The sequence below is a fragment of the Stenella coeruleoalba genome, assembly GCF_951394435.1.
Source record: "Stenella coeruleoalba genome assembly, chromosome: 4".
In the NCBI taxonomy this organism is placed as follows: Eukaryota; Metazoa; Chordata; class Mammalia; order Artiodactyla; family Delphinidae; genus Stenella; species Stenella coeruleoalba.
This window is the reverse complement of record NC_137149.1, coordinates 74,586,812-74,613,170: the sequence shown is the minus strand read 5'-3', so window position 1 is coordinate 74,613,170 and position 26,359 is coordinate 74,586,812. Positions and strand designations below refer to the sequence as shown.

Below are 26,359 nucleotides of genomic sequence, written 5' to 3'. Positions count from 1 at the left end.
GCTCAAGAGGGAGAGGTTATGGGGGTATATGTATGCATGTGGCTGGTTCACTTTGATGTACAACAGAAACTAACACAGCATTGTGAAGCAATTGTACTCCAATAAAGATGTATAAAAATATACGTATATAAAATAATAGTTAGAATTCCCGGAAATAAAATGACATGTGAGCTTTGCTTCAAAATAATTTGTAGGGGGAACGGGTGATGGGTACATGAAGTTTCATTATACTGTCCTCTTCTTTGCATATGTTTAAAATTTTCCATAATACAAAGTTTAAAAAAAGCACAAAGATACACATACCAAATTAACCATTCTCAAATGCCTAGTAAATGTTACATTTTCCCAGAGTTGGGTCATTTAATTGGTTTGAAAAATATTAAAATGAGTCAATGAATCTTAAGATTCCAGTGGTCACAGAGGTCGGCTTCCTGTACTTTCACCATTAATTTGACAGCCACTTTTCTGCGGTTTTTAAGCATTGAACCTTGACACTGTTGTGTCCAGAAAATTACCCATTGGCTATGGCTGAATAGTACATTGTTTGTTTATATCTTGCTTATTCTGTTATGTAGGCATTCAGAAAACTACATTTATAAATGTGCTTCTTAAATCTACTAATCAATTCAGGCCTTAATTAATGGGAACTCAAACAGCTTCAGTGCCATGAAGCCAATATAGTTTAAATTTGTATTATGAATGGCAAAATTTTTTCAATTATTATTATTTTACTATATTACTTTGATAAGAAGAAACAAATATAAGCAGTAGAGGAGTTGTAAAGCTGAATCGTTTCTGATTTAGAGAACTCTGAGCTTTTGTAGCAGACCTCTGGAACTGAGTCTTAAAATGACTTTTCAGATGAATGAGCATTTGTTAGACCCCTTGCACTTCTTCCAAAATCTTGCTCCATTAATTATCTCCTTGCCAACTGTATCTTCAGTCTTTTTCCATGTTCTTACTTTTTTCAGTTTTGTCAACAAGTCTGATATTATATTTTTTATCTTAAAATACAACAAAACTCTTCCCAGGCACAAAACTCTTGTAGATGCACAAGACGGAAACAAGAGTACATACTCTAGGTGTTGAGACACCTGGACAGAGAAAGCAGTGACTGCTCAATGTCCCAAGGGCAGAGGCCGTGGAGTGTGGCACTAATTTGTCTTCAAGCTGCTTCTCACATGGCCATCTCTGGGCAGCATGTTCCAGGAAAAATGAGAGCAGATATATATTTAATAACAATGGATGCATCTCCGAAGACTAAGCCAGAGAGTAAAGAATAAAATAAGTTGCACAGAGAAATTTAAATGGGTAAAGAGTTCATTTTGTTCTCTTTAAGGCCAGAATCAGCTCTGGGCTATTCCTTCATGAGCCTCTGTTCCTTCTATTCGTTCATGATCCCCTCTGCACACCTCTCCTGACAGCAGGAGCCCAAAGTCTGGCTTCAGTCTTCCATCAGAGGTACATGGTTTTAGAATGTGAAAGTTACATTTAAAAAAACAAGGAATTCTAAATGGAGGCTTTCACTGCTGGTGACATCCTGGTAAAAGGGAATTTGAATTTTTTCATCTCTGTCCTTGCACATTTGGACTCTTTAGAAGGACTCGCTGGAAACAGACTCAGCTGGGCTTTGTTTAGTGTACTCTTAAGAAAGGCTAGTCGGAATCACTGGGGTGGTTCCTTATTTTAGTTCTCACAGTTGCTTCCCACAAGATATTAACTTAATTCTCCCTCTCCCATTCTTTGTTAATTATAGCTATGGCTCATCAAAAAGGAGTAATTCCAATATTCAAAGTCCATAATATGTCTTCAATGAAGTTAGATATGACTGCAGTTTGGGATGGAAACCTGGTCCCGAATGTCATACATTTTCGTTTTTTCTTTTTCTGTCTTAAGGTATTAAACAGATTTGCTCCAGGTAATCACCAGCTCTTAGAATGGAAAATTCTCTTATACATCAGTGCAGGCATTGATTCAGAACGGTACCTAGCTCCTGGAACACAGTATGTGCTTAGCAGATATTTGCTGACTGGCTTGAGCTGGTTCAATCGTTCCACCAGCACAGGAATATTTTCAACCCTTTGCTTGAAAGATGGTCCTTCATATCCTCTGCTTGAATCTTTCTAGTTCTGGGGAGACCCTTCTTCCTCCTCCTCTGCCCCTCCCCTCCCCTCCTTGTTCAGGAGGTCTGTGCTGAGTAGATCTATGCAGGCACCGTGCTGGGCTCTGGGATACTGTGAGTAACGATACATTCCCTGCCCTCGTGGAATTCATGGGTTAGTAGGGGAGACAGACATTATTAAAGGGCCAAAGAAGACAAGTAAAGCCACAACTCTGACAAGTACTAAGAAGGGGAGCACAGAGGGTGGAATGAGCTCCTCCAGGAGGTAGAAAGGACTCCATGAAGATGGGAAAACTGAGATCTGAAGGATGAACCGGAGTTGGTTTGGTATAGAAAAGAAGGAGGGCAACACAGGCAGAGGGACCTGCACATTCAAGATGAGAGGTGGTAAGGAGCCTGCTGTGCTCCAGGGACTAAAGAAGGTCAGTGTGGCTGCAGCCAGCGGAGTGACAGGGAGTGGATACGAGCTGGGGCTGGACACCAGCTGAACGGCCCGTCCACAAGGAACTCATAAACTCTACTAAGGACTTCGGACATTATCCCAAGAGGACTAGGAAACCATCCAGTGGTTTTTACAAGGGAGCAACATGATCAGATTTGCATCCTATGCACTGCTAGACGTGTGTGTGTGTGTGTGTGTGTGTGTGTGTGTGTGTGTGCATATGTTAGAAAGTTCTTCCTTCCATTGACTTAAAACTGCCTCCATATGACTTTCTCTCACTGCTCTTGGTTCTGTCTTTTTTCTGGAGCTCTGCAGAAGCAAGCCCTGTCCCTATTCTCAGTGAGGACTTTACAAATTCCAGTTCTGTTTCAGCTTCTTAGTATCCTGATCATATCTTTCTGTACTTCCTGCATCATCAGTCATCAAAAATGCGGTTCATAGAGTTGAATACGATCCTCCAGAAAGTTTCGGAGAACAGATTAGTTGTTTTCTGTGATCTGGACCCTATGCTTAAGCCACACACGTGACCAATAGTTTCATGCTAATTTTGTAGTCTATGAAACAACCCCAAAGCCCAACTTTTTCAGGTGCAATGCTAATAAATCAGGAGGTCTCTCTTTTTCTGTTTTTGCTCTTGTTTTTTAAAACACAGATAAATAAAACAGCTCTGGCTTTCAGCCCTGACACTGCCACCAATCCTGGAAAGTTCACATATTCTCTCTGGGCCCCCATGCTTTACAGAGGGGCAAACTTCTCTCCCCACTCCTCATGTTTCCTTCTGTGTGGTGGGAACCCCATTCCTGAACCAGGCCTGGGCTCTCTCCACTCCTCTCACTCAATCTTCCCAAAGGAGAAGTGGCGTCATCTGATGGGAGGAGGAGTGACTTCATCTGATGGAGAAAATGGACATCCTTAACTCAGTGCCTTTCTCTCTCCTCTTTGGGAGCAAGCTGGCCCACAGAAAGCACGTGCTCTGGCCTGCTCTCCCTGTGCTGTAAGTTTTGCAAAGGGTTTTCGTCCCAGGGAGCCAGCAATAGTCCAGTGGGGCTCTGTGAAGCCTACTTGTCTACAGATTTAAGTCAGTTTCTTCATTATCAACTTCATCAGTAATAAAGTAATAGTCTTGCCCGAATGGCCTTATGTCATTATCTTGTTTCTCTATTGGTTCAGCACTCAGTGCTATTTATTGGGCTCTTCCAAACAATGAGAGGATAACCAATGATGGTTTTCCCAAATTCCTTGTCCCTAGGAATATGACTTTACATTTATCCCACTAAATGTCTTCAGGTTGGTTTCAGCCCATTCTTCATTATAGCCAAAATTAGCACTAATTGGTACCCAGTGGTCTGGAGGAATTTACTCATGTCCTTCACCAATTAGTTAACTCCGAGGAAGTAATGTTGGCCCTGGGATCCATTCTAGGTTGCAGTATGCTGGGATGTTGCCATAGCTTTATTCTCAAAGCCATATTACAATTTTATGGGAGCCCCCATTAGTAAAATGTCATTTCAAAATCAGATCTGCTCTGTATTCAATTCCACTCTATTGTAGCTAATGTCACAGCAAGATCATATGCTTCACATTTGACGTATCTTTGAAAAGTTTGTCCGTGGTGCCTGTCATGTAACAAATGCAGACGTAATCATACACATTGATGATGGTGATGATTCAAAGTGTTAGTAATAGTAGTTTATATTTGCCGAGTGCTTTGTGTGATTCAAAGAACTTTCAGGTACTGTATCTCACTTGAGCTTCCCAGCTGCCCTGTGCAGCAGACAGGGCAAGAAGTATTGTCTTCATTTTACAAATGAGGAAACAGAGGGGTTCAATAATGTGTCCCAAATCACATGGTATACTTAGCAGTAGAGTCAGACCCAGAACACAAGCCTGCAAATATTGTCTAAAATTTGCCACTAAACCTGATATCCACTTCAATAGTATTTATCTTCCACCTTGAATGGGTTCTTCTTTATGACCCTGATTTAGGCGTGAATATCACACATTCATCCCTAGACTCAGCGATCCTAGTAAGTTGCATCTTCATGTGGTTCACTGGTGTCCATGGCACAGTGCCTGTCTTCATTAGACCCCAGGGTCCTCAAGACGGGGCGGGGTGGGTGGGGCACGTGCATGCTGTTCTTTCAGCAGCCAGCTTAACATATAAATGGCAGAAGCATACTTGACTTTTTAAAGCACTGGGAGAAAATGTGTTATCTGCCTTTTCTTTTTTCTCTTTTGGCTTGGTTTTACAGATACGTTAATGTTGACTCACAGTGGGGAATGTCTCTGAGACCGCGGGTGTTGGAAACAGATGGTTCAGGTTCCAGTCCTGGCTCTGCCGATTGCTGTTTGGCTTAGGGCAAGTTACCTAATCTACTTGCCGTATTTTGGGTTCTCCTGAGACAAGAACTTGGGTGAAGATAATTTGCTTCCGAGGTGATCCCGGGAAGCAGAAGTGGGGAAAATAGGACTTGGAAGGAAGAAAAGCCAATAAAGGGTAAATTAATGATTTGGTTGCTGTTGGGGGAACTGGACTCAGTTGTGCTGGGGACATTCTAAGGACTTGTATAGAACTGTCTCATCACAAGATGGAAATCCTGGTGCATTTACCTGCTGATTCTTGCCCACATTGGTTGAGAGTGACTCTGAGAGTCATTAATATTTCCCCACTCCCTTTCCAGATTTCTGCATAGCTGAGCAGTTTCCCAAGGCTTCAAAGAAACTTCTGGCAGCAAAGCAGGGAGATGCTGAGGCCCAGAATTGATGTGGGACACTGGCCTCATGCATAGAAATGTATATGCAAGACACGCTGAAACCAAGTGTACTGGGGCATGTTGCATGATCCTCCACAAACATCTGCTACAGTCCTCAAGCTTTGGTTATTGCATCTGTGATAAGGAGTTGCAATATACCTCTTCACAGAGTAATAATGATGATTAAATGAGAAAGTATACAGTTCCTGGCATATTTGATAGACTGGATAAATATTAGTGATAATGATGATGGTGATGTTATTTATCTTATATGAAATCCATAGTAATTCCAACTGAAATTAAGGTCAGCAAGCAGGTCATATTTTTGCCATTTCTTTGTGTTCGTATTATTGGTCAGATTCTAACTAATCTGGAACTGTTTATCTAGAACTGGCTATATGCTACATTGCTGCATTAAAGATTGTCTCTTAAGTTTAATAATCACTAACAAATTAAAAATAGCAATTGATAATCCTGTGTGTATGTCACCATATAATTAAAAGCAATAAATTTATAAGAGTACCGAACCCCAAGGATTGGGGTGTATGCCCATGTGTGTGCACATTCATGTATGTGCCTAATTTTAATAATTCATGAAAGATTTAACCCATGTGATCTTCATATGTTTTATATTTTGGATGCCCAGTGTTGTTAGTTTTCAGTTTGGCATTTTCTTAAGATAAAATCTGATACTGTTATCTTTGTTCTCATAAGTACCGTATAAGTACCTTCTTCTTCCTTAAAAAATCTTCAGTTCTTTAGGAAGCCCCAAGATCAGTTCAAGCTTCAGTTCTACTATTGTTTACCAGCTCTGTGACCCTTGGATCTGTTACTTGGCTTCATTTCCCTCATTCTAACACAATAAAAACTCAAAAATGTTAGTACTCTTATCTTTCACTTTCTTAGTAGGGAATCCCTCTCCTTTTCCATTGTACAGAGTGTCCCTAAGAGCAAAATTAAAATTGGCAGGTGATTTTGTGGCTGTGGTTCCTTCCACATACATTTGCTTAGTGTAGCAAAGGCAACTGGAAAGTACTCATATTAGGCTGAAGTTCGAAATGCACTTCAAACTCAGTTTTAAACAGGGATGGCCAGTGTAGCTATGACTTTCACTATAGGATGACTTCCATTTAAAATATGACATTTATAGTGAAATTTTGGCATCTTAAGATTTTCCTTAGCAAGCGATTTAAAAGTTACAGGATGAAAGCTGAGTCCAGGATTTATGATTTTGGGTCATTCCTCAATGAAGAACCATGAATAGCAGAGGTGGTTAAAGGAATATATCCCAGAGTGTTTCTCCTTTGGAGACATTCCCCACATTTCCAACCTTCCCTAAAAGAGGACATATTTGGGACAAATATAACTTTCTTCAAGGTGACCAGTAGCCACTAAAAAACAATAAACAACTGCCTTATTCAAACATAGGACCTACACTTAGAATTTGGGGCTAAAATAATCACTCTTTGTCTTCAAGTCATAAATCACTCCCAGATTCTGTGGAAGTTCACAACTTCCTTAGAAACTATAACTAGAGTTTCAGGTATGGAGAACAACATAAAACCAGGAGAATTTTGCCCTAATTTCAGTTCCCAAAAGTTTAATAAATTAATACAACTAAAACTTAGGATAATTTTTTAGGGATAATTATATCTGAAATACCTACCTAAGAGAGCTGGAAATATCCAATTAAATAACTGTTCAAATGCTTATTCTGGTTAAAATAATACAATTGTAGTTAATTTTTCAATTGTTTCAAACATAAAATTTAACTCTGGAGTTACTAATGGATATACTAAATATTTATTTTACTCAAAAGCAATGTAGAAGTGCTTTGATGCTAGCATCCTTTATTATTGTAATTGCTATCAATAGCAATAGTAATGTGTCACCTAAATCAATCCAGTGGAGAAAAGTTCATCTTAATTTATCAAAAAATACTTTCAAGTGCATACAGTTATTCGAGTTAGGTAAAAGGTTCTGGAGACCTTTCGCGAATGGATAGGAATTAGTGAAAATTTCCAAATAGTGGGTTGTGAGTGTATTCATAAGTCAAGTCTTTGGAACTTTGTCACCTTTTCCCAAATAAATGGTATAAGAAGTGGAATTTAAGATGAAACCCATAATTCCACACTATGACAGCATATGTAAATCATACTGTGCCCTGCATTGGTACTAATAGGACGCATCTAAATTTGGGTCCTGGCGTTATGGAACCAAACCTGGGTCCGCTCACCCGTGCACAGTAAAGCCAATCTACTGACATTGGGTTATGGTGAAAGAAAGTGCAGCATTTACTGTAAGGTGCCAGGCAAGGAGGCCAGGACAGCTAATGCTCAAAAAGCCAGAACTGCCTGATGGGTTTCAGGAAAGCATTTTTAAAGGCATGGTGAGGGAGGGGAGTCACAGGGTATGTGATCATCTCATGCACAATTCTCTGATTGGTTGATGGTGAGGTAACAGGGTAGCGTCATGGGGGTTAACGCTGTCATTCCTCAGGCTCCGATAGGTCTGGGGGTTGCATGCTCATACTCAGCAAGTAGTTAACATTGTCTTCCATTGGGTGGGGTTTTAGCCTCTAGAAAACAACTCAGGAAATGTGTATCAGGTACTGTTATGTAGGTACTTCAGAGAGGAGCTACAACAGAGGACATGGGGGAGAGGTCTGTCCCGGGAAGTCCCCGTAGGGTCCTGCTCAGGGTTACACTGGGAACGATAATGAGGTGCTGAAGTGAAGAAGGAGAGAAGAGGTGTTTCCTCTCTCTTATCTGCGTTATGAAGTACAAAGCTCTGGCCTCTCCTGTCTCCTAAGGTGTCTCCTCCCCTTCCTATTATGTTCTACTTCTGCCCCATTAAAGGCTCTGAGCCTAAATGCCCACCCTTCACAGTAATCTGAGGATGACTAACCTCACCTTAACAGTCTCTGTAGTACTTGAAATTTTTTTTTTTTAAACCCCACATTTGTTTATTTATTTACTTCTGGCTGTGTTAGATCTTCATTTCTGCGCAAGGGCTTTCTCTAGTTGCGACGAGCTGGGGCCACTCTTCATCGCGGTGCACGCGCCTCTCACTGTTGCGGCCTCTCTTGTTGCGGAGCACAGGCTCCAGACGCGCAGGCTCAGGAGTTGTGGCTCACGTGCCTAGTTGCTCCGCGGCATGTGGGATCCTCCCAGACCAGGGCTCGAACCCGTGTCCCCTGCATTAGCAGGCAGACTCTCAACCACTGTGCCACCAGGGAAGCCCAGTACTTGCATTTTTTAACGGAATATTTGTGAACCCAAGGGAACTGCTAATTGGTAGAATTTCTGGCTAGATGATCAAAGCAACATGTAAAGATCCAGGTAGTGAGGGAGAAAGAGTTTGAGGTTTTGCAGGCCGCTTTGTTGGCAGTGCCTCACCCCGTCACAGTTTATCATTCCTCCTTCTTTTCTTCCCCTTCAACTCCACAGTTTGTCAAATATCACTGAGACTTTCCCCCCCCCCGACTATTTGGCAACCACAGACGTTCCGTTCGGGTCAGGAGCAGAGGGTGGACATAATGATGTGACTTCTTACGTGGACGAGGACTCAGCAGTGCCATATTTCTGTGGACTTCCGTGCTTTTTAAAGGCTCAAAACTGCGTCTTCAGAAGAAAAATTATTTTGTAATCTCATTTATAATATTAATTTGCTTAGTAAATCTTCCCTCCTTCCTTCCTTCCTTCTTCCCTCTCTCCCTCCCTTTGTTTCTTTTTTAGTAGATAGGGCCAAGTTAAATTGTACCTTTGTCACAAATTCTGAACTAGTCTAAAATAATGAGCTATCACAAAACATGGGCAAGTAGAATAAAATTCATAATCTGTAGTTTCTTAGGTGCTGTGCTTAAGGAATAAATGAAAAAACTGAGTTTGAGTATATGGGTGGGCAAATATGCACACACTCCCGTGTGCCGTAATCACTCTGAATAGCAAGGTAACTAAGTTCTGTTGAACTGTCACATCTGTCTCCTCCTCTCCATGCCCACTGCCTGAGTCAGTCCTGAATGGGCACAATAGTCCTTATCTCCTGGCTCACTCTTCTCCCATCCAGCCTCCCACATTGCCTTAGAGTGGTCTATCTAAAACACAGATCTTACCATGGCATCTACCCACTTGAAACTCCTGATGGCTTCTCATCGCCCTCTGAATAACGCCTGTACATCTTAGCACAGTAAACAAAGCCCCTTTCCAACCTCGCTACGCCCGACTCTCCAGGCTTGCTTCCATCCACCCTCCCCAACAGTGAGATTTCTCACTGTCCTTTACCTGGGCATCCTGTGTACATTCCTACCGATGAGGCTTCTCTCCTGCTTTTCCCTCTGCCTGGACTTCCTCTTTGACTTTGCTCACCTGAGCTGCCTTCTCAAAGCCAGAAATAATCATTCCCTCCATGTCCTTGTACATTATATATAATATAAAATGTTGCCATTTATTATAACATCTATTGTGGTAGTTATTTTTGTTTGCTTTTCTGTACTCCAACCTAAGAAGTGAGCTCTGTCAAGACAGGGACTTCAGTATTTCTGGAACATAAAAGATGCACAAATGTCAAGATCAAATATTGAAAAATGATGGAAGGAGTTGAGTCAATGTAAATGAAGCAGAACAGGCAATACAGGGTGGGGGAGTCAGAGGTACAAGCTATTGGGTGTAAGATAAGCTCAAGGATGTAGTGTACAGCACAAGGAATATAGGTGGACTCTCAACCACTGCACCACCAGGGAAGCCCAAGAGGAGCTTTTGAGTTTGGCTTGTAGAAAGCCATTGGTGATCTTTGATGAGGGTATTTAGTAAAGTAGAGGAACTGGAGGCCAGGTCATCGGTGGTGAGTAATTATGCAGGAATGAAGAAGGAGAAATGCAAACTGCTCTTTCTAGGGTTTGTGGCAGGGTAGAGAAACAGAGCTAGAGCTAGTGAAACAAAGTGCAGAGACTGGTTGTGCTTCTGGGCTGTGGGAAAGGAGCCAGGGGCCGGGGAGTCTGAAGTTCACAGTTGTAAACTAACCAGGGTGTCATTCTCAGCATTGTATGATGGCTTAAGTGGGTGATTAGACTGGGAAAAGTTGTTTTTTGTTGGGAACTGAGGTTTGACCCTGGTAAATGAGACAGAGTTTGTTTTGTGGCCAGTAGAATGTCTCTGAGGGAAAATTCCAAGGTAAAGTTCCAAAAAAGCATTTTGAAGAGTAGCTTTTTTGCAAAGAACATAGAGGTGCTTAGGATGAATTCGGAAGACAGTAGTTTTTTGTATGTTTAAGTTCTGGTGCTCTGGCAGGAGCAGATATTATAATTATTTCCATTTTACAGATGAAGGTGTACAGAGTGTCCTGGTTATCCTCCCCCGCAAAGTCTGGCCTCTTCATGCTGTACTGGCCCTCTTTGCCCGTGTGTATTGAGAAAGTTCTCTTTTGGAGATGTTTTTCCACATTTACTACTAATGTGGGTAATACTATCCAGTTTGAAGGTACAGAGATCATCAGAGTGAGGGTTGCTTCACTGGTTGTCTAGAAAGATGTCATAGATTAACCTTAACCTTGGTGAAGTCACCAGACTCCCAAGTCTGGTTCTTAGCTTTGTGACCCAGGAACTTCCCTTTCTCAGCCTACCAAAAAAGTCATCTGACGCAAGTGGTCAGACTTAAACTTAACAACACTTACCAAGCTATCAGTTTATGATGGGGGCTGTTCGTTCACCATGACACGTACGCATCTGCCCTCCAGGAAGCTCTTCCTGGTTTCACAATATCTTAAAACCTGTGTGGACATAAATCAGGTGGTTGCTCTATGAGCACAAAGACAGCAAAGGAGGTTGATAGTATAGACGGAACTCTCGGGAAGCTAAGTGAGTTGCTTCTAACTCAGAGCAGGGCACTGCCCTTTAGTAAGCATGTTTATTTTCCTTAGGGTCAGTGTTTTTCCCCCTGAGCAATGTTACATGGATGAACTCTGCCAACTTTAGCTGTTCTGATCCCCATTTCTATATGTTCATGTAGACTACCCTCTCATATTGAAACATTCCTTATTAAGAGATATTAATATCACCCAGATAAATTCACTTTTTCTGGTTTTGAGTCAGAATCCGTTTCTTAAAAATTTTGGCTACCTTTGGCGTATGTGTTGATTTTTTTCAGTCAAGTCCATTCTTTACCCCCTTTCCCTACCTGCACTGTACTGCCCGCACAGACATGGCTTGATCTGAAGGGGGTAACTCACAGAACTCCTTGCAAGAAGTTACTTTTTTTAAAATTGCATTTTGCTTACTAAGATAGCTGTAAAAACACTGCTTGGGGAAATTAAAGAAATAACATAGCACTACTCCCCATAAGCTATTGTCAGAGATTCTAGCCATTTATATTTTTCTCCTATATTGGCTTGTTCTTTGTAAAACTCCCTTAAGAAAACCCAGAGATCTTTGGACCACAAGCACAGTTGCATTGTATGGCTATTCAGGCTCTTAAATACCTTTTTTCCTTTGAGGTGTACTCTCCCAGGTCCCATTTGCTGACTTCTTTGTTAACTTGATCTTTAAATGTCTTTATATTTGACTTCTCCATGACTGAAGGCCATGTTCTTCATTTGCAGTTTGTGCTCATCTTGTTTTGACTAAAACATCTTTAAAAATTTCTTGACGTATAGTGGATATTCAGCTATTCCTTGAAGTTATAACCTCATCTATAATGCAAACATAATCCTGGTACCAATTTATATTAGACTTTATCCATGGGTTCAATCTCATATTACTTTCAGGCTTCCAACCACCTATGTTCTTCAGTTCCAAAGATAGGGAATTTGTGTTGTGTTCTAGGAGTTAAGAAACTACTATCGGGACTTCCCTGGTGGAGCAGGGATTAAGCATCCGCCTGCCAGTGCAGAGGACGTGGGTTCGAGCCTTGGTCTGGGAAGATCCCACATGCCGCGGAGCAACTAAGCCCATGCGCCACAACTTCTGAGCCTGCGCTCTAGAGCCTACGAGCCACAACTACTGAGCCCACGTGCCACAACTAATGAAGCCCACGTGCCGAGAGCCCGAGCTCCACAATAAGAGAAGCCATCTTAATGAGAGGCCTGTGCACCACAAGAAAGAGTAGCCCCCGCTCGCCGCAACTAAAAAGAAAACCCGCGTGCAGCAACGAAGACCCAGTGCAGCCAAAAATAAATAAATAAATTAATTAATTAATTTAAAAAAAAAAGAAAGAAAGAAAGAAACTACTATCAAGTGAGAATGACTGGAAACCTTCCAGAATTCTAACTCACATTTCTCCTCGACAACCTTGGGGGATTTCTTTTTTTCAATTTTTTAATAAAATTTTTAAAGATTATACCCCATTTATAGTTATTACAAAATATTGGCTATATTCCCCATGTTGTACAATATATCCTTGTAACCTATCATACACCCAATAGTTTGTACCTCCCACTCCCCAACCCCTTCCTTCCCTCCACCACTGGTAACCACTAGTTTGTTCTCTAGTTTGTTTGAGTCTACTTCTTTTTTAAAAAAATTTATTTATTTATTTATTTATGGCTGTGTTGGGTCTTCCTTTCTGTGCGAGGGTTTTCTCTAGTTGTGGCAAGCAGGGGCCACTCTTCATGGTGGTGCACGGGCCTCTCACTATTGCGGCCTCTCTTGTTGTGGAGCACAGGCTCCAGACGCGCAGGCTCAGTAGTTGTGGCTCACGGGCCCAGTTGCTCCGTGGCATGTAGGATCTTCCCAGACCAGGGCTCGAACCCATGTCCCCTGCATTGGCAGGCAGACTCTCAACCACTGTGCCACCAGGGAAGCCCTACTTCTTTTTTGTTATATTCACTAGTTTGTTGTAGTTTTTAGATTCCACATATAAGTGATATCATATAGTATTTGTCTTTCTCTGTCTGACTTATTTCACTTAGCATAATAGCATCATGCCCTCCAAGTCCATCCATGTTGCTGCAAACGGCAAAATTTTATGCTTTTTTATGACTGAATAGTATTCTACACATAACACGTCTTCTTTATCCATTCATCTGTTGATGGACACTTAGGTTGCTTCCATATCTTGGCAATTGTAAATAATGCTGCTGTGAACATTGGGGTGCATGTATCTTTTCGAATTAGTGTTCTTGTTTCAGATATATACCCAGGAGTGGAATTGCTGGGTCATATGGTAATTCTGTTTTTAGTTTTCTGCACCTCCATACTGTTTTCCATAGTGGCTGCGCCAATTTCCATTCCCATCAGCAGTGTACAGGGTTTGCTTTTCTCCCAATCCTAGGGTGTTTTAGAGTGGCTTCCTAGCAGACACTGTCAGCACCACACCTAGATTCCTCCCCTGCCACTGAGGCATGCTCTAGCCCACTTCCAGATGCCAGGATCTGCACCTCTTTGACTAAGTGCTTTTGCAGAGCCACGTGCTTTTCTCAGTTATAAAGGGAGGGCTAGGGGAATTAATACTGCAAGCACCCTCAACCAAGGACTGATGGGACATGGTGTACAAATACCCAACAACCCTTCCTCTAGGGTTTTTTTACTTTACTGCTTCCTTCCTTTCCCTGTCCTAGTTCCTCATCCCCTGCTGGTGCTTCCTGCACCTCCCAAACTGCTTTCACTGCAATCCTTATCTCAGGATTTGCTTCTGAGCCCAAACTGAGGCGTGATATAATGGAGAAGAGGAAACTTCCTAGCCAAAGGGCCAAAGAAATCAATATCCAGAAGTTACAGCTGATGAACTATAGCGAACATAGAGCCTGGTACTGAATAATAATTGTTTTACGAATGCTTTCCAAATAATCATTGTTTGCGGTCCACCTCTCAAGGAGTGCCCAATCCAGTGGGAGAGGTTGATATATAAACCATGAGACTTTAGTATTGTGTAGTTAGTGCTATAGGGAGGTGTGAGAAACTTCCTGCAGGAGAAGATGTGAGGCAGCAGTTCCACAGGATGAGATTAGGAGTGAAAGAGGGGTTTAGGGAAAGCTTTATCGATGGAGTGGTATTAGGTACGGAAGTTGGGAGAGAACACTTCAAAAGGAGGATCGTGAACACACATACAGAGAGAGAGGGAGAGAGAGAGATTTGAACAAGCCAGGAATACTGCCATAGTGACTGGAACAATGGGCTGGAACAAGGGGTGTTGGGTGCTGGAACAACAGTGGCTGGGATGAGATGGTGAGAAGCCTCAAATGCCATGCTAAGGAGAGTTGGCCTTATCCTACAAGTGACAAGTAACATGATCATATTTTTGTATTAGAATATCTTGTTTCTAGGTATATATGGAGTAACTATGGGATACTTAAGGCTATTCTCAGAGCTCAGTTTACATAGAAGGTACAGTAGAAGGTGAATTGTTAACGCGTGGGATGCCTTTATTTGAATCCCAACCCTGCCGCTTACTAATTGTGTGATTAAAATAACTAACATTTAAAAGATTTTTATTGAAGTATATTTGGCATACAATATTATATTAGTTTCAGGTGTGCAACATAAGGATTCAGCATTTGTGTGCATTGCAAAATGATCATCACAATAAGTCTAGTTACCATCTGTCACCATACAAAGTTAATACAATATTATTGACTGTATTACCCATATTGTACATTACATCCCCATGACTTATTTATAACTTGAAGTTTGTACTTCTTGATCCCCTTCACCCATTTGTTCCCTCTCAACTCCCCTCTGCACTAGCAACCACCAATCTGTGTTTTGTATCTATGAGTCTGGATTATGTTTTGTTTTGTTTGTTTTGTTTTTTAGATTCCACATGTAAGTGAAATAATGTTGTATTTTTCTTTCTCTGTCTGACCATTCACTTAGCATAGTACCCACAAGGTTCATTCATGTTGCTGTAAATGGCAAGATTTCATTCTTTTTTATGACTGAGTAGTATTTCTCTCTCTCTTTCTCTATCATATTTTCTTTATTCATTCATCTATCAATGGATACTTAGGTTGTGGTCATATCTTGACTATTGTAAATAATGCTGTAATAAACATAGGGTTGCAGATATCTTTTCAAATTAGTGTTTTTGTTTTCTTCAAATAGATACCAAGAAGTGGAATTGCTGGATTATATGGTAGTTATATTTTTAATTTTTTGAGGAAACTCCACACTGTTTTCCATAGTAGTTGCACCAATTTACTTTCCCACCAACAGTGCATGAAGGTTCCCTTTACTACCAACACTTGTTATTTCTTGTCTTTCTGATAATATCTATCCTGGAGAACGTTGCATATGCATTTGAGAAGAATGTATATTCTGCTACTTTCGGATGGAATATTCTACATATATCTATTAAGTTCATTTGATCTAATCTGTTGTTTAAGGCCAATGTTTCCTTATTGATTTTCTGTCTGGATGATCTATCCATTGATGTAAGTGGGGTGTTAAAGTCCCCTACTATTAATACTATCAATTTCTCCCTTTAAGTCTGTTAATATTTGCTTTACATATTTTGGTGCTCCCATGTTGGGTGCATGTATATTTATAAGTTTTATATCTTCTTGCTGGATTGACCCCTTTATCATTATATAATGCCCATTGTCTTTCATTAAAGTCTTTGTTTTAAAGTCTGTTTTGTCTGATAAGTGTATACTTACACCAGCTTTCTTTTTATTTCTATTTGCATGGAATATCTTTCTCCATCCCTTCACTTTCAGTTTGTGTGTGTGTCTTTATTTTGGAAGTGAGTCTCTTGTAGGCAGCATATAGATGTTTTGTTTGTTTGTTTGTTTGTTTTTATCCATTCAGCCACTCTATGATTTTTGACTGGAGAATTTTGTCTATTTACATTTAAAGTAATTATTGATAGATATGAACTTATTACCATTTTATTAATTGTTTTCTGAATGTTTTTTGTAGTTCTTCTCTGTTCCTTTCTTCTTCCTTTCTCTATTCCCTTGTGGTTTAATGACTTTCTTTAGTGAGAAATAAGTAGCATTTATTGAGTCTACTATGTGCCTGGCACAGTTTTAAGTCCTTTACATGTACTCAATTATTAAGTCACTTGCCCTTCAGATTCCTCATCTATACAATGGAGATAATGTTACTTTACATTAATAAAATATTACTTTTGTGACAATATTTTATGTAGCTTCCTTGCAAAATAGTTTGTGTAAACTTCTTATAACAGTGCCTGCCTGGTACATAGCAGGTAACAGGTGCTGGGTAAGTGCTATTGTTATTATTAAACGCCCCTCTGCTCTCAGAGGAGCTCATATGAAAGGGAATCTATGGCTTTGCCTAAGTTCCCCTACATCTGAGTTCAGACATTACCACACAACATCTCTGGCAGGCACTTGCCCTAGTTGAAGGATAGGTAGGAGGCTGATATGGTGCAGTACTCCATAGCCTTACTTCCCTTATACAGCTCTAAGAATTTTTGTCCACTGAAGAAGCTGTCCAACCTAGACCAGAGCCTGTGGAGAGCTGTCCTTTGGTGGAGGTGCTGAAGGAGTTAGGATAAGTTGTTCAGCTGTCAAGGCACCTGAGCAGTGTTCTAGGTCTTAGAACCTAGAAGGAAAAAAAAAAAAAAAAAAAAAAAAAAAAAAAAGCATAAAACCAGCCGTGAGTTTCAGGATCAGGATTTGGAGCAGCATCTGTCTGATGTACCTGACTCCAAGGAAGTTCTGCGCTGCTGTCTATGGGGCTGTCTGTGGAGACTCCAGTGAGCAAGTAAGAAGTGGCCCATGGCGCTTCCCTGGTGGCGCAGTGGTTGAGAGTCCGCCTGCCAATGCAGGGGACACGGGTTTGTGCCCCGGTCCGGGAAAATCCCACATGCCGCAGAGCGGCTGGGCCCGTGAGCCATGGCCGCGCCGCTGAGCCTGCGCGTCCAGAGCCTGTGCTCCGCAACGGGAGAGGCCACAACAGTGAGAGGCCTGCGTACCGCAAAAAAAAAAACAAAACAAGAAAACGTGGCTCAGCCCAAGGAGAAGATTCACACAGCTTTGATTGTCTGGGGAAGGAGCTGCTGAGTTTCCTTCTGGAAAGCCCTTACTCCTGAAGCTTCAAGTTCTAGTTCTGAATGTCCCAACTGAAGCTATGACATCTTGAGGGACAATGGGGACTGTGGAGTAAAAAGTTATTAAGTTTCTTATCCAGACATCTGATGGAATTGCAGATTCAGAATTAGGAATGTGAGCTCTAGGCATCCATGACCATTTTGTATTAGAAATCAACTTTCAAATTTCTGGAAACAAATGAGGTCTGAAAAGAGAGAAGTGCACTGATATTATGATTTAATTTTTATATTCATAATTTGAACTAATTATAACTTTTTCAGAAAACCATTGCATGACTATACTGCTTGCTTCAATATATCCTTCCTGATTTTTGTCCTTTTCACTGAGTCTTCCACCCTGAGGCAAGCAGAAGAGGTGGAATTCAACTTTCTTAATAAAATATGATGAACTTGAGTCTTAAGAAGTTTCATGTTCACAAGGAGCTGCTGGGCCATTTTCTGGTATTGATAATCTCAGTACATACTCTTGGCTCTTGCTTGAGTGTGTGTATGCGTGTTTATGTGTGTGAGTCTGTCTGTACTATTTTTTTTTTTTTTTTTTGTGGTATGCGGACCTCTCACTGCCGTGGCCTCTCCCTTTGCGGAGCACAGGCTCCGGATGCGCAGGCTCAGCGGCCATGGCTCACGGGCCTAGCCGCTCTGCGGTATGTGGGATCTTCCTGGACCGGGGCACGAACCCGTGTCCCCTGCATCGGCAGGCGGACTCTCAACCACTGCACCACCAGGGAAGCCCTGTCTGTACTATTGACATCAAATTATATATGCTGGTCTGAAAACTGTGTACTTTCTTTTTTGAATAATACATCGTATTATGCAAATACCTTTGACATTTGCCTCACTTTAAAATTTAAAAGGATAGGTGTGAGTTATCATTTTGCAACTTGTGCTCCCTTGTGCCATGTAGGCAATAAATATTTTTGATCTACATTCTGTAGCCCACTTTTTAAATCCAAACTTCAGCATCTTTTCAAAATAATATATATAAAATATTTTTATTGTTTGTTTCACTATGACAGAGTGCAATAAAAGAGAATTCACTTGTGTCTACAATCTGGAAATTAAATTACTAGTTTTTACCATCTATTTGGTTCGTGTGTTTATTATTTTAGGTAAAATTTGAAACATTAAGTAGGTTAAGTATCAACTAAGGAAATAACATTAGCAACTATTATCATCAGTGAGGTAAGAAACATACTTTAGAATACCTTCATGCTAAACATATCAGTGATATCAAATTACAAGAGTACAAAAATTCAGATTCTCACCACGGAGTATCAGAAACCATTTGACTCTCCCTTTGCCCCTCTGCGGAGCATTTCTAAGTCCTACTAACAATTAGATTGGAGCAACCTCACAGACTTGTAGGATGAAATGCTTGCTACATAATCTATTTAGCAAGAGGTGAGACTGTGATTTTATGCATTAAAAAATATATATTTATGCATCCGATGGCCTCGCTACTCAAAGTGTGGACCCTGGACCAGCAACATTAACGTTAAGTTGGAGCTTATTAGAAATGCAAAATCTTGGGCCCTACTCTAGATATTCTGAGTCAGAATCTGCATTTTAAAAAAGATTCCTGACTCATTCATATGCCCATTAAAGTTTGAAAGGTGTTGCATTGGAGAGATAAAATATTACTGAAGTAAGATTTTGGAGTCTACATCTATCTAATTGTTTGTAGAACTTAGCAGTACTCCCCAGATGAGCAAAAGAGAGAGTCCAATGGCCTCCTTCCCTTTTTCTATATTGATTCTCTATATAGTAAGGTCTACTGCCTTGTGTTGGAGGTATCAGGCCACCTCGGTTTGAATCCTGCTTTACCATTTATATAACTTCTCTGTGTCTCGGTTTCCCCACCTGTATAAGAGGAATAATAATAGTATCTCAAACAGTTGTGAAGATTAACTGAACTAATACTTTTAAGGCTCTTAGAACAATGCTTAGCACATAGTAAGTGCTCAAAAATGATTCATTACCATCATTTTCAGGGTCTGAGTTTTGTAAGCCATTATCTTAACATCTCAAGTCTTCCTCTAAGGCTGTTGCTGGCAGAATGGTCCAGAGACAAGGCTGGTCAGCTCAGAGCACCTGGGGTGGAAGGATTTGGCTGAAATTTGGCTGCCTTTAAGGCAGGTCTAGACCTGGCATAGACTGCCATTTAGTAGCTTAGTGCCCAAGTGTAATGACCATGGGATGTTAATTACTGACTTCTCTTTTCCCAAATTTTACTCATTAAAAGTCACAGAAGATTTTTAGCCAATTCCCTGAAACCTTATTACCTTTACTTTGTAAAATAAGCCTCTTGAGTATAGTGGAAACCCACTGTGAACATATCTCCTAATTACATAAGCTGATGTAATTAATGGACTAGCTTCTGGCATCTTCCCATTCTTCTCTTTACCCCCTGCAAATAACTTTAAATAGAGTTAAGATGATAGACTGAATGAGATGGAAATGATAGGAACCTGATTCCATCCTTCACCAACCATCTACAAGAAGAAATGTGCCAGACCAAGGAACACTTATCAGCTAGAAATTTGGTCTCTAATTTCAATATGGAGCCCTGGGGTATAAGGAGGAGTCCTCTTGCCTAGGTCACCGCTTCTGAAATTTTAATATACAATAAATCACCTAAATATTTTGTTAAAATTCAGATTCTGACTTAATCTAGCTGGGTAGGGCCTAAGATTCTGCATTTCTAACAAGCTTCCAGGTGGAGTCAATGCTGCTGATCCATGGACCACATTTCAGTGAGGTCTAGGCTGGAACCAGTCTAAGTAGGTTAGAAGGATTCTTCCACACCTGCCTGTCTGAGCCCTCACCTGAATCTTTTTTTTTTTTTTTTTTTTTTTTTTTTGCGGTACGCGGGCCCCTCACTGTTGTAGCGTATCCCGTTGCGGAGCATAGGCTCCGGACGCGCAGGCTCAGCGGCCATGGCTCACGGGCCCAGCCGCTCCGCGGCATGTGGGATCTTCCCAGACCGGGGCATGAAACCGTGTTCCCTGCATCGACAGGCGGACTCTCAACCACTGCGTCACCAGGGAAGCCCCCTCACCTGAATCTTGGCCCTCTACATAACTGGTTCTCAGCCCTAGCTTCACATTACAATCGCCTGGGGTCCTGGTCCCAAATTCCAGATATTCTGATTTAATTGGTTTGGGGTTTATGGAAGAGAGCCAAAAAGGAAGCGTCAGAAAGACATGATTCTGGGAAAGCTTGGACTGTTCACTCCTCTGTATTAACAATGAAATTCCTTCTTGGCACTGTGATCCAATAAAATAACCTTGCCCTTGACCCTGATCCACATTTGGAGTAGAAAGTCAACAAGAGTGGGGATCCTTGAGCTTTTCACGGAGGTAAATAATAACTGCATGCAATCAACATGGGTGTCAAACCAGCTTTATAGAGCAGTTCCAGAGTATTTTTCAAAATGTAATACTGAAACATGTTCTTGGGAGAAAACTAAGTTCAGGGATTTTGAAATGCTGATTTGCTCTGATTCTGGCAAAGAGACAATCAAGTATGTATTCACTTCAGGTAAAACTGTGTAAATATATGATCCTTTTCTTTGAGGACCATGTGCTCTAGTTAGGAAGATAAAACCAATACATGTGTGCAGTGAAAGGTTAACTTAGCAGGTCTGGGTTTCCCTAAACCTGTGTATTCCAAAGAAAGCCTATCTCTATAGGACTGACCCCTGACTAACTCCTAGGAGATAACCTCTGATCCCTTAGAATATACTCACTGAAAAGAGTATTTTTATATGCTTGAGGCCCGACCCTACATTGAGTGCAATCCAGAGCCCTCAAGATGGTGGCTGGCCACAATCCCTACAAAAGACTCAAGTCAGGACAGTTAATGGGACAAGCTACACTCCCTACTGCTGCAAATGATCTCAAGGCTATAGTTGATATTTGTTATCTACCTCCTCTATCATCCATTCTAGATTCCCCTTACCCTAAGCCTGCAACCTAGGCTAGCAAAGTTCAAGCTATAAGAAGTGAGCATCTAGAACATGTAAAAGGAAATAAATGAAATGTATTGGATGTTTCTTAAAACCCAATCTGATACACTGTCTTGTTCTCTTGGACTCCAGGCATAGGAATTGTTGCTGGCTGTGTAAATATTTTGTGAATTGCTGTTACTGAAGGGAATATGTTGTATCCCTCTGTGTTTTGAGGCAGAAAAAAGAAGCTTGAAAACTACTGATCTAGAAAACCACTAATCTTTGAAAACTTGATTTAAATTTAAAATTTTCTAGAGAGTAAAGAAATATCTTGATTAAATATGTACAACTGATCATCCATAATTTATGAGGCAAAGAAGCATTTTTTATGCTTATATGAGAATTATATCCTGTCATTTTCTTAATATCTGCCAGAACCCTATTTCACAACACTGGTCACTAAAGCCCTTAATTTGTTACTGTGGTCAAATTGTATTAAGACAACTAAATAAAAATTTAGTGCCATTCCTCTTTAAATCAAATCACCAGAGAGGCTTCTATTTAAGAAAAACTTAGAAAAAAGAAACACACACAAGCACACACACACACACCCCAGCATTCTCTGTTTCTGATTTGAATTCATTTCTATTTTAAGAAGTTAAAAGCCAGGTCTTTTTTTGGAGTATAGTTGCTTTACAATGTTGTGTTAGTTTCTGCTGTACAGTAAAGTGACTCAGTTATACATATACATATATTCACTCTTTTTTAGATTTCCTTCCCATTTAGGTCACCACAGATCATGGAGCAGAGTTCCCTGTGCTAAACAGTAGGTTCTCATTAGTAATCTATTTTATACATAGTATCAATAGTGTAAATATGTCAATCCCAATCTCCCATTTTGTCCTACCCTCCCTTCCCCCCTTGGTAACTGTAAATTTGTTCTCTACATCTGTGATTCTTATTTCTGCTCTGCCAATAAGTTCATCTGTACCATTTTTCTAGATTCCACATATAAGCGATATTATATGATGTTTGTTTTTCTCTTTCTGACTTACTTCACTCTGTATGACAGTCTCTAGGTCCATCCATGTCTCTGCAAATGGCACTATTTCATTCCTTTTTATGGCTGAATAATATTCCATTGTGTGTATGTACCACATCTTCTTTATCCATTCCTCTGTCGATGGACATTTAGATTACTTCCATGTCCTGGCTATTGTAAATAGTGCACTATAAGACTCTCAGAGGAAAACATAAGCAGAACACTCTTTCACATAAATCACAGGAAGATCTTTTTTGATCCACCTCCTGGAGTAATGAAAATAAAAACAAAAATAAACAAATGGGATCTAATTAAACTTAAAAGCTTTTGCACAGCAGAGAACACCATAAACAAAACGACAATCCACAGAATGGGAGAAAATATTTGCAAATGAAGCAACCAACAAGGGATTAATCTCCAAAATATACAAACAGCTTATGCAGCTCAATATCAAAAACACAAATAACCCAATCAAAAAATGAGGGGGGATCTAAATAGACATTTCTCCAAAGAAGACATACAGATGGCCAAGAGGCACATGAAACGATGCTCAACTAATTATTAGAGAAATGCAAATCAAAACTACAATGAGGTATCACCTCACACCGGCCAGAATGGCCATCATCAAAGAATTTACAAACAATAAATGCTGGAGAGGGTGTGGAGAAAAGGAAACCCTCATATACTGTTGGTGGGAATGTAAATTGATACAGCCACTATGGAGAACATTATGGAGGTTCCTTAAAGAACTAAAAATAGAATTACCATATGACCCAGCAATCCCACTACTGGGCATATACCCAGAGAAAACAATAATTCAAAAAAACACATGCACCCCAGTGTTCACAGCAACACTATTTACAATAGCCAGGACATGGAAACAACCTAAATGTCCATCAACAGATGAATGGATAAAGAAGATATGATACATATATACAATGGAATATTTTTTCTATAAATTTATTTACTTTATTTATTTTTGGCTGCATTGATCTTTGTTGCTATGTGTGGGTTTTCTCTAGTTGAGACGAGCGGAGTCTACTCTTTGTTGCAGTGCGTGGTCTTCTTACTGCAGTGGCTTCTCTTGTTGTGGAGCACAGGCTCTAGGCACACGGACTTCAGTAGTTTTGGCACACGGGCTCAGTTACTGTGGCTCACGGGCTCTAGAGCACAGGCTCAGTAGTTGTGGTGCACGGGCTTAATTGCTCCACAGCATGTGGGATCTTCCTGGACCAGGGCTTGAACCTGTGTCCCCTGCATTGGCAGGTGGATTCTTAACCACTGCACCACCAGGGAAGCCAATACAATGGAGTATCACTCAGCCATAAAAAGGAATGCAATTGGGTCATTTATAGAGACGTGGATGGACTTAGAGAGTGTCATACTTAGTGAAGTAAGTCAGAAAGAGAAAAGCAAATATCATATAATAATGCATATATATGGAATCTAGAAAAATGGTATAGATGATCTTATTTGCAAAGGAGAATTAGAGACACAGACATAGAGAATAAATGTATGGATACCAAGATGGAAAGGGGTGGGGTGAGAGGAATTGGGAGCCTGAGATTGACACACATAAATTATTGATATCATGTATAAATAGACAACTGGTGAGAGCATACTGTATAGCACAGGGAACTTTACCCAGTGCACTGTAGTAACCTAAGTGGGAGGGAAGTCCAAAAGGGAGGGATATCTCTATGTGTATGACTGATTCATTTTGTTGTGCAGTGGAGGCTAACACGATATTGTAAAGCAGCCATACTCCAATAAAAATTAATAAAAAAAAATTTGTATAGCCACTATGGAGAACAGTATGGAGGTTCCTTAAAAAACTAAAAATAGAGCTACCATATGACCCAGCAATCCCACTCCTAGGCATATATCCGGAGAAAACCATAATTCGAAAGGATGCATGCACCCTGATGTTCTTTGCAGCACTTTTTACAAAAGCCAGGTCTTTTGATGTCAGGTTACCTATGACCGAGACTTCATGGAGTCAAGAGCTGAGTCATGTTTTTTCTTCCCTCTAAATAGATAATCAGGGCAAACCTATTCAAAGAAGTTAGGAAGTTTTCACATTATGATGACAAATGCAATAAAAATATATGTGAGGGCTTCCCTGGTGGCTCAGTGGTTGAGAATCTGCCTGCCAATGCAGGGGACACGGGTTCGAGCCCTGGTCTGGGAAGATCCCACATGCTGTGGCGGAGCAACTGGGCCCGTGAGCCACAACTACTGAGCCTGCGCATCTGGAGCCTGTGCTCCGCAACAAGAGAGGCTGCGACAGTGAGAGGCGCGTGCACCGCGATGAAGAGTGGCCCCCGCTCGCTGCAAATAGAGAAATCCCTCACACAGAAACGAAGACCCAACACAGCCAAAAATAAATAAATAAATAAATATATATATATATATGAAATTATTTTATAAAAAAGCTGATATAAAACTGTAAAATTCAACTTTTACTATCAGTGTTATTATTATTGTTGCTGTTGTCATTCAGATCTCTAATTCCTTGCCTAAAACCCTTGGAGCATATGTGTGTCAGAATTCAGAATTTTTTGGCTTTTGAAAAATAACATCATATGTTTACCATGAATTACAAAAAAACTCCCATTTGGTCTGGGGAAGAATCCTGTAATGAACAGATAAATATCTCTGCTGCAAAATGTTGAATACTCAAAGTAAATGTTATAAATAAGGGCTATGAGTAGTCTTTACATTTCAGGCCAAGTTTTGCCACCAAATTAATTCAGGTCATGTCAGATTCCTCTGCCAAATGAGTTATAAAACCTAGTTTGGGCTTTTGTGACTTAAAAATTGCAGTTATGGGTTTGTGGACTGTATTATTATTATTATCATTACATAGCTCAAACTTGGAGTTCAAAGGGCAAATATCACCTGTACCCAGAATGTTTGCTCAAGTGTCACTGCTTAGAAGGTCCTACTCATGGCGGAAGGAAATAGGCTTTCTTGTTAGACAGATGTGGGTATGAATCAGACTTGAGAAAGTCACTTACTGTCCGTGAACTTTCTTTTTCTCATATATAAAACACGTATAGTAACTCTGTGGACCCTTGGCCTTCTCCCATGATATATCTTAAGAACTTATGAAACTACAAACTCGTGAATATCTCTAGCTAATATAAATTCCCTCACAAAATTTAGTATATTGTTACTGAACCCCATTGCTTATCCTCTAGCTAATCTGTTGATAGTTACAAGTAGTGGGGAGGTCTGGATGGTGGAGCTCATAAGAAATGATTATTCAAAAGGCAGTTGGAACAAAAATGACTGTTGTTGGTATGTTTGGCTGCCTCTAATGCAGCATCTCTTAGTCACTTATGGGGAGACACACTTTGTTCCTTATGTGCAGCTCCGTCTTGCCTTGGGCATGACACATCCACGAGAAACATCCAAATACGAAAGAAAAATATGAGGCTTAGCTTGGACTTTTTATATCATGAAAGAAAATGCTGTTTGAAGGTCACTACTAGAAGAAAAAAATGTGCATGGAAAGTGTTGAAAAGAGTAGTCATGTACATCAAATAACTCAATCATTTGAAATGAAAATTTCTCCAAGAGATTGAGAAAAAATAGTAAATGTATTTTCAATAATGTCTGCCAAAGCAAGGGCACTTTAAATCCCTAAGTTGGCAGAAGGTTTGTTCATAAAACAAACTTTTATAAACTTAAAATTTTCACTTTTCTGTTACGTGTATTTCTGTACAAAAAAAGGCATTTGGAAATAGACATTCTGCTGATGTTATTTTTGATATAATTCATGACAGGCATATAATTTTCAGGTACTTTTGTGATGTTTAAGGATCCTTCACTTGAGGAGATACAGGATTTAGGGCATCTCTAGAGCCATTTACATTTACCATAATCACAGTCCAGCTGAGCTTAGTTAAGTACGGTTCATGAATCTAGAGTTGTACAGGATAAAGTAAAATAATTCAGGATGCCTGGAGTGTGTCATTTTTTGGTGTATAAGATTCAAAAATGAGTCAAATGAATTTTAAGATTTCACTATTAATAAC

At 40.3% G+C, this 26,359-nt stretch overlaps 1 protein-coding gene across 10 annotated transcripts in view; it reads left to right on the top strand.

The window, feature by feature from the left end:
• Positions 1-26,359, top strand: part of NMU (neuromedin U) — a 237,847-nt gene that overhangs the window by 157,506 nt on the left and 53,982 nt on the right. The window contains exon 8 of one of the 10 annotated variants that reach the window (XM_079920261.1): positions 5,246-5,375. The exons of the other annotated variants lie outside the window; for them this stretch is intronic. Coding sequence (XP_079776387.1) covers positions 5,246-5,261 — 16 coding nt within the window. The 3' untranslated portion in view covers positions 5,262-5,375. Of the gene's footprint in view, positions 1-5,245; positions 5,376-26,359 lie in introns of those variants that run through there. 10 annotated transcript variants of the gene reach the window in all.